At 38.1% G+C, this 9,300-nt stretch overlaps 1 protein-coding gene across 1 annotated transcript in view; it reads left to right on the top strand.

Annotated features, from left to right (window-relative positions):
- The window catches only part of dcaf15 (DDB1 and CUL4 associated factor 15), a 17,504-nt gene extending 9,618 nt beyond the window's left edge, over positions 1-7,886 (top strand). Inside the window, exons 8-13 of the mRNA XM_056234353.1 lie at positions 1,491-1,582; positions 1,667-1,789; positions 2,844-2,926; positions 5,331-5,435; positions 5,526-5,641; positions 7,805-7,886. Of these exons, the coding sequence (XP_056090328.1) occupies positions 1,491-1,582; positions 1,667-1,789; positions 2,844-2,926; positions 5,331-5,435; positions 5,526-5,641; positions 7,805-7,860 (575 nt within the window). The 3' untranslated portion in view covers positions 7,861-7,886. The remainder of the gene's footprint in view (positions 1-1,490; positions 1,583-1,666; positions 1,790-2,843; positions 2,927-5,330; positions 5,436-5,525; positions 5,642-7,804) is intronic.
- The last annotated feature ends 1,414 nt before the right edge of the window (positions 7,887-9,300 follow it).

Here is a 9,300-nt window from a genome sequence, read left to right as displayed (position 1 = left end):
GTCTGTCTATCTATCTATCTGTCTGTCTGTCTGTCTGTATCTATCTATCTTTTATCTATCTTCTATCTATCTATCTATCTATCTGTCTGTCTGTGTGTGTCTGTCTGTCTGTCTGTCTGTCTATCTTCTATCTGTCTGTCTATCTATCTTCTATCTGTCTGTCTATCTATCTTCTATCTATCTGTCTGTCTGTCTGTCTGTCTGTCTGTCTGTCTGTCTTCTATCATTCTGTCTATCTGTCTGTCTATCTTTCTATCTATCTATCTATCTATCTATCTATCTATCTATCTATCTATCTATCTATCTATCTATCTATCTATCTATCGTTCTGTCTGTCTGTCTATCTATCTATCTATCTATCTATCTATCTATCTGTCTGTCAGTCTGTCTGTCTGTATATCTATCTATCTTTTATCTATCTTCTGTCTGTCTGTCTATCTTCTATCTGTCTGTCTATCTATCTATCTATCTATCTATCTATCTATCTATCTATCTATCTATCTATCGTTCTGTCTGTCTATCTATCTATCTGTCTGTCAGTCTGTCTATCTGTCTGTCTATCTATCTATCTTTTATCTATCTTCTATCTATCTGTCTGTCTGTCTGTCTATCTTCTATCTATCTACCTATATGTCTATCTATCTATCTATCTACCTATCTATCTATATATCTGTCTGTCTGTCTATCTATCTATCTTCTATCTGTCTGTCTATCTATCTATCTGTCTGTCTGTCTGTCTGTATCTATCTATCTTCTATCTATCTATCTGTCTGTCTTCTATCTATCTATCTATCTATCTATCTATCTATCTATCTATCTATCTATCTATCTATCTATCTATCGTATCTTTCTGTCTAACTAATCTTTCTTTCTTTCAAACTAATCTTGCTTTCTTTCTAACTGATCTTTCAGTCTAATCAGTCTACTCTGCTCGTTCTGTATGTTTTCTACTCTCTAAAACGAACCAGTTCAAATCATTTGTTTGTGAATCAGACTACAGTGGTAGTACTGTATTTAATTTTGATTCACTTGAAGTAATTTATTCATAAACCAGGCTACACCAGTTGTGCCTTATGTTTTTGAGTCTGATTCACTAAAAAGAACCATAAGAGTCATTTATGTGTGAATCGGACTTCACTGGTCACACTTTCTTTTCTTTTCTTTTTTTGGATTTACTTAAAAAAGAAATGATTCAGAAGAGTCATTTATTTGTGAATCAAACTACACCGGTTGCACTGTATGCATGTGATTCACTGAATGGACAACCGAGTCACAAGAGTCGTTTGTTCGTGAATCAGTCTACTCTGCCAGTGCTGTGTGTTTTTGATTCACTTAATAGAACTGGTTCATAAGAGATGTGATTATTTGTCTATTTGTCTATATATTGTCTATTTAGTATAAAGTGTGTAGAAATTTTCTCATTTCTTTTAGTGTACACACCAGACCTGAACCAGTATATAATCTGTTGTCTGTGTGTGTGTTGTCTTCAGGAGACGAGGATGATAAAGTGCAGCTTCCGTTCACTGTGACGGATCTGAAGGGGCGAAACTTGCAGCTGGTGACGGGACAGTACAGCGGTCAGGTGTGTGTGTGTGTCTGAGATGTTATCATGCACATGCCGAACTCTGCAGGATGTTGTGTGTGAACTCTCGTGTGTGTCTCTCAGTGTGTGTGTATCGAGCAGCTGACGCTGGATTTCGAGTATCTCATCAACGAGGTCATCAGGAATGATGCTGTCTGGGGCTCGCAGTTCTGCTCCTTCAGCGACTATGACGTCGTCATCCTCGAGGTGACCTTATTTGTGCTGTTTTGTGTTTCCGGGTCCAAGCCTCTACTGGCTTCACTTGAGAAAGCTAATCTCAACAGTGGTTTATGAGCACGATTTAGTCATATCACACATTTAAGCTAACGAATATTTTAACGATCAACACGAATACTTTCACGATTAAAGTTTGAATTGCACATTTTTTGGTTCGATTCCGATGGCTTGGCACATCAGAGGGTTTTTTGTTACTCTATGCTCAGGTGACAGGAACTGTAAGAGGTTTAAGGTACAATATGTAGGATTTGTTGCAGTAAAATATCCAGAAACCACTAGGCCAATGTTATATATTTTGTTTATTTGATTACTTACAATATCCCAAATGTTTCCAACTATTTGTGAATCGTGAGAAAATTGCGATTTTAACCAAGGAAACGGGGCGTGTGAGCAGGGGTGAGGAGTCGCCAGCTAATGACGTCATATCCGCGTTACCCTCGGTTTCCTCTAATAAACTGACCTGTGTGAGTATTAATACAGCACTTGCGTGTAGTTCGGTAGAATGAAATGTTCCTTTATATCCGCGGGACTCGCGTGTGTGTGGCGCTGGTATACGTCTCTCTCATTAGCAATCACGCCCTGCTTCACACCAGTCATGTTAAAAACATCAATGTATTTACGCATCCATAAAAGATCCATCAGCTTGACGACAAGATCCATAATTCTGCGTAATGCTTTGCGTCATCAATATACGCCTTTGTTATTGTAAGAGGTTAGCGACCCCCGGTGGTGAAAAACCCTACATATTGTACCTTTAAGGAGAAAAAATACTATTTTTAATGCAAAATTCTTTTCTTTTTTTTTTTACTTAAAGTGTAAATATGTATTGTATAATATAATATATATAATATATATATATAAATTAACTTATATGCTTATATGGCTTATATGGTTGCGAAAGCTCACATCTCAAATCAATGTTCCTGTGGATAGAATGAGTGTAGTTGTCCTGGCGGAACCCAGCTGTCACTCTGTTGCTGCATTGTTCTAGTTAGCATGTGTTCTGTTGTTGCTATGGTGACAGGTTTGCCCGGAGACCAACAAAGTGGTGATCAACATCGGGCTGCTGCTACTGGCCTTCTCTAATTGTGAGGATGAGCACTGCAGGTACACACACGTACACACAAACACACACACACATATTGTCTTTCACACTCACAAACTCTTTCTCACACACACTCTCTCTCACAAACACATATACACACCGGCTCTCTCTCGCTCACTCACTAGGGTGACCACCTGGTTATTGCTCTGTTGCAGGTCAGCAGACCTGATTTTGCGGGACAATGCGTGACACGAGGGAGAGAACTTAGCCTACTATTATTAATAAATATTGATTTTATATTAGATGTCTTTTTGCACTAACATGCTTTAAATTGCTAATATTACGACGCTGACCGGCGCTGTGAACGTCACTAATAATATAAAACAAATTTTAACAGCACGAGTCTATCATTCAATCTAAATAATTAAGTGACAATAATAATCCAATCGCTAAAAACAAAATTTCTAAATATATAAATTCCTTTAGGAAAGAGTAAAGATTAAATGCGTTCTTACCGGATTGAGTGCATCTTGAATTTATATTTTTTGTCTGATCTGGCAGCTTCGGTGGCATACACTGCTGCAATCTCCTTTTTTAGGGTCACCTGTAACTGGTTTTAACCATGTATATTTTTTCTCCTATTCCTTATTATACGAACAAAGACGCTTTTTCTTCTCGGGAGCTCCGGATAGATCAATTTTTCTGTTGCCGTCTTTTCCGGGGTTTTTTTTTTCTCGTTTGTGTTTGTGTGTGTGTGTTTTCTCAGTGTTTGTTTTCCCGCTCTGGTTAGAACCAATAATAATGGCTGCGCCGCGCATGTTCAGTGTTTTCTTATTAACATTTTTTTTTTATTGTAGAATTTTAATTTAAAGGACGATGAAATAAAATTATGCAGACAAAATTCAAATGTGGGACACTGCTTATGACTTGCGGGACGCGGGACAAAGCTTCGAATTTCGGGACTGTCCCGCAAAATGCGGGACAGGTGGTCACCCTATCACTCACACACACACACACACACACACACACACACACACACACACACACACACACACACATATACACACACACACTCACACTCACACATACACACACTCTCTCTCTCTCTCACTCAGACAAACACACTCAAGTATATACACTCTCTCTCTCTCTCTCTCTCTCTCTCTCTCTCTCTCTCTCTCTCTCTCACTCACTCACTCACTCACTCACTCACTCACTCACTCACTCACTCACTCACTCACTCACTCACTCACTCACTCACTCACTCACTCACTCACACAAACACACAAACACACTCTCTCTCACACACACACACACACACACACACACACACACACTCAAAGTGGTGATCAACATCGGGCTGCTGCTACTGGCCTTCTCTAATTGTGAGGATGAGCACTGCAGGTACACACACACACACACACACACACACACACACACACACACACACTCAAAGTGGTGATCAACATCGGGCTGCTGCTACTGGCCTTCTCTAATTGTGAGGATGAGCACTGCAGGTACACACACACACACACACACACACACACACACTCAAAGTGGTGATCAACATCGGGCTGCTGCTACTGGCCTTCTCTAATTGTGAGGATGAGCACTGCAGGTACACACACACACACACACACACACACATATTGTCTTTCACACTCACAAACTCTTTCTCACACACACTCTCTCTCACAAACACACACACACACACACACACTCACACATATACACACATGCTCTCTCTGTCTTGCTCACTCACACACATATACACACACGCTCTCTCTCTCTCACTCAGACACACACACTCAAGTATATACACACACGCTCTCTCTCTCTCTCTCACACACACACGCACGCACGCTCTCTCTCTCTTACACACACACTCACACATACGCTCGCACACACACTCACATATACACAAACACACTCACAAACTCTCTCTCACACACACACACACACACACGCGCATGCTCTCTCTCTTACACACACACTCACTCATACGCTCGCACACACACTCACATTTACACAAACACACACTCTCTCTCTCACACACACACACACACACACACACACACACACACTTTCACACTCACACACGCTCTCTCTCTCTCTTACACATACGCTCGCACACACACTCATATATACACACACACACACACACACACACACACACCTCTCTCTCTCTCTCACACACACACACTGGTACACCTGTCATTATGAGGAAATTCCATAGGTGTGATGGTTTTAAAACTGAGCTGATGATATTTTCTAACCCCTGACCCTAAAAATCACCCTCAGAAAACCGTCTGCATTTGGCCTGAAACCTGAACACACACTACAATCTGTCCTCGTAATGTAGGCCAAGCCAGTACACACAAACACTTTAACCTGTCTACACACACGTCACACACACACACAAAATGAAATGCTCATTAACACTTTCTACTCTGTCTTTGTTTGTAGACCAAAGTCGTATCACTCCAGTCTGCAGGTCAGTTGGGACTTAAACACGGGAGCTTGTCGCACAGTCGGCGTGGGCGACCTCACTGAGGTCAAAGGTCAGACCAGGTAACGCCCTTCAGATGCTCTCTCTGAGTAGACACATGTGTGTGTGTGTCGGGCCCTTCACTCAGATGTGCTCGTGTGCTTGTGTCTCAGCGGGAGTGTGTGGAGCTCCTACAGGAAGTCGTGTGTGAACACCGTGATGCGGTGGCTCGTCCCCGAGAGCAGCTCGCGCTACATCAACCGCATGACCAACGAGGCCATGCATAAAGGTGTGCTACACACACACACACACACACACACGCTTGCATCAATACACCAACGTTTGGACAGAAAAGTTTAAAACTGTAATATTGTGAAATATTAATACCATTTAAAATAACTGTTTTCTGTGTGAATATCTGTTAAAATTATGAATTTCATCATTACTCCAGTCTTCAGTGTCACATGACCCAGATATGATGATGTGATGCTCAAGAAACATTGTTTTGATTGTTCTGATTATTATCCATGTTGTAAACAATATGAAAAAACTTAATATTTGGGTTGAAACCTTATATTTTTTATATTTTATATGCATTGAAACTTTGATTCTTTGATGAAGAACTGCATTTATTTGAAATAGAAATTATTTGTAACATCATAAATGTCTTTACTGCCACTTTCGATTAATTTAATGCATCCTTGCTGAAGTATTATTAATTTATTATTCTTTCTTTTTATAAAAGATTTATATATCTTCTTAATATATTTATATATTTTCTTTCAGATTTATAAATTCTGCTCAGATTTAAGACATTTTCTGGTATTTTAACTTTAAAAAATGGAAGCCACATTTTTTTCCTTTAAGTAAAAATAATAAAAAGGTATTTTAGAGATTAAGAAATGGTCACACCGTGAGATATAGTAAAGGGAGATGAGTTACAGGACTCCATATTTAAAAGGCATTTCATTATTTAAACTAATTTATTTACTTTTAAATTATATTTTTGCCATTTTTATTGTGGGTATTTGCCATTAAAACTTTATTTAATAACTAATAAATTAACTCATTTACTTGACTTCAATTAAATAATACAGTGGTGTGAAAAAGTGTTTGCCCCCTTTGTAAATATGATCAGAGATGGCTGTAAAAAATAAATCTGCATTGTTAATCCTTTTGATATTTTATTTAAAAAATTTGAAAAAATCGAACCTTTCATTGAAGTAAAAGAATTGAAAGTTGGCGGAAAATCACATTATGAAATAAATGTTTTTCTCCAAAACACGTTGGGAACAATTATTTGCCCCCTTTTATTAAATACTTTTTGCAACCTCCTTTTTCCAAGAGACCAGCTCTGAGTCTTCTCCTATAATGCCTGATGAGTTTAGAGAACACCTGACAAGAGATCAGAGACCATTCCTCCATACAGAATCTCTCCAGATCCTTCAGATTCCCAGATCCATGTTGATGCTTCTTCTCTTCAGTTCAGCCCACTCATCTTCTATAGGGTTCAGGTCAGGGACTGGGATGGCCATTGCAGATGCTTGGTTTTGTGCTCAGTGACACATTTTGTTTTGATTTTGATGCTTGTTTTTGGATCACTGTCCTGTTGGAAGATCCAACCACGGCCCATTATAAGATTTCTAGCACAGGCTGTCAGGTTTTGATTTTTTATCTATTGGTATTTGAACGAATCCATGATGCCATATATCTGAACAAGATGTCCAGGACCTCTGGCAGAAAATTAGGCCCACAACATTAAAGATACAGCAGAGTATTTCATTCTACACATGGGGTACTTTTTATACCTGTATGAACCTAACCCATCTTAAGTGTTTGCTGCCAAAAAGCTCTTTTTTTTGTTTCATCTGACCATAGAACGTTTGAAAAGTAACTGACACTACAGGAACTTCAAATGGGACGGGTTCTATGGTCAGATGAAACAAAAAAAAGAGCTTTTTGGCAGCAAACACTTAAGATGGGTTAAGTTACTTAAGAAGGGTTCCCAACGTGTTTTGGAGAAAAACATTTATTTCATAATGTGATTTTCCCCCAACTTTCAATTCTTTTACTTCAATGAAAGGTTAGATTTTTTTCAAATTTTTAAAATAAAATATCAAAAGGATTAACAATGGAGATTTATTTTTTACAGCCATCTCTGATCATATTTACAAAGGGGGCAAACTCTTTTTCACACCACTGTAGCACTTCTAAAAAGTAATCGGATTCAATAATTATGAAAGCTCGTTTCCGCCACAATTTTTTTTATTAAAAATTAAATTGCGACTTTTGATCTCGCAATTTTTGACTTTTTTCCTCAGAATTGCATGATATAAACACTTAAATTGTTTTATTGTGTGGCGGAAACAAGCTTCCGTAAATAATACACGTGTTGCTTGTAACATGTTACCCACAATCCTTTGTGTGATGTTGTTTTTTCTGGTCATTGCAGGTTCTTCTCTCCAGGTGTTGGCTGATAATGACAGAAGCACGTGGATCGTCCTGTGAGAGACGACACACACACACACACACACACACCTACAGACTCTCTACAGTCCAAACGCACTCGCTCTCAGTGTCTCCGTCATGTGGGAGTGGATTATTCAGGGTCCTGCAGATAGAGACTCGTTTGGGCCAAACCGATCCCGCCTGTGTGTCCCGACACTCTGGGACCTCCACATCAGACCTGTGACTTTATGAAACACGCCATCATTCGTCTCCATTCAGATGCAAAACACTGCTGAAGAACTGAAGTCTGTCTCTGTTTGCCCACACACACACACACACACACACACTTGTTTTGATGTTTGATGTTGTGTTTGGAAAGAGCATCAGGACGGTTTGGTGGGCGGATAGAAACAGCAGAGAAGAGACGCTGCTTTGTTGTTGTTTTAGTTTTGTTTAGTTTGTTTCAGGACGCAGTTGTTTACATCGTTAAGTCATCAGCCAATCAGAAGCCGTCGACGACTCCTTCACTTTTTTTAACAGTGGTCGTGGCCTCACAGCTGGACTGGATGAGAATATTGTTTTTACGCAACATTGTTTTACTTTATTTTTGATAAAATTAAATATTCCTTGAATAATTCATGGGGTTTTATGACTTTCATTACATCAAACTAAGCAGTGCTATTTTTGTATTATTTATATACTGTTATAATATTTATTCGTATTTTGAATTAGCTTTTCAGATTTCAAGATTATGTTTTATAATTTTCATTTTAGTCATCTTGTCATTTGTTTTAGTTTCTTTAATATTTCTATGTAGCTTAATTTCCGTTTTAGTCATTTTAGTACTTTTTCAGTTAGTTGCTACTTTTAAGTTTTTCATCTAATATTTCATTTTATTTCAGCTTTATTTCAATTATTGATAATGATTTTTTTTTTTTCCATAGTTTTAGGTAACAATAAGTATTTGTCTTGTAACAAATACAGCACATCTGAACGCAAGAATTTTCTTAAAAGCTTTTTTTTTTGTTTTAAAGGGACACTGAACTTTGAGGCACAATAATACAGATTTTTACATCAATTTCTGCTACAGTTACACTTCAAATAAGGCCATTATGGTTTCAACAGTACATGATAATAAAACTATATCATACATTAGCATAATAAAACACTGGAATCATTTTCATACAACTAAATCCATACAATTTGCATATAGTACAATTAAAGAAACACTGATATATATGTATATATTCAAAAACAATATAAACCTGTGCTAAACTCTGTAACGTGTGCATTCATAATCATCAAGCATATCTATTATTTTATTAAGCGTTTACCCATCATATCTGTGGCATTAAAACTGCTGCCGAATCATTCAATTTGACTTTGAATCCACAGCACAACTATGACGATATCGCTGAAACACTTTCAGAATGATTTTTCTTCCCAGCTGATGAACGATAAAAACACTGACAGCCAATCAGAATCCATCCTGCTTTAACG

Source organism: Rhinichthys klamathensis, unplaced genomic scaffold (assembly GCF_029890125.1).
Source record: "Rhinichthys klamathensis goyatoka isolate OS25496 unplaced genomic scaffold, OSU_Roscu_1.1 h1tg000393l_1, whole genome shotgun sequence".
Lineage (NCBI taxonomy): Eukaryota > Metazoa > Chordata > Actinopteri > Cypriniformes > Leuciscidae > Rhinichthys > Rhinichthys klamathensis.
This window is presented reverse-complemented; position numbering and strand designations above follow the sequence as displayed.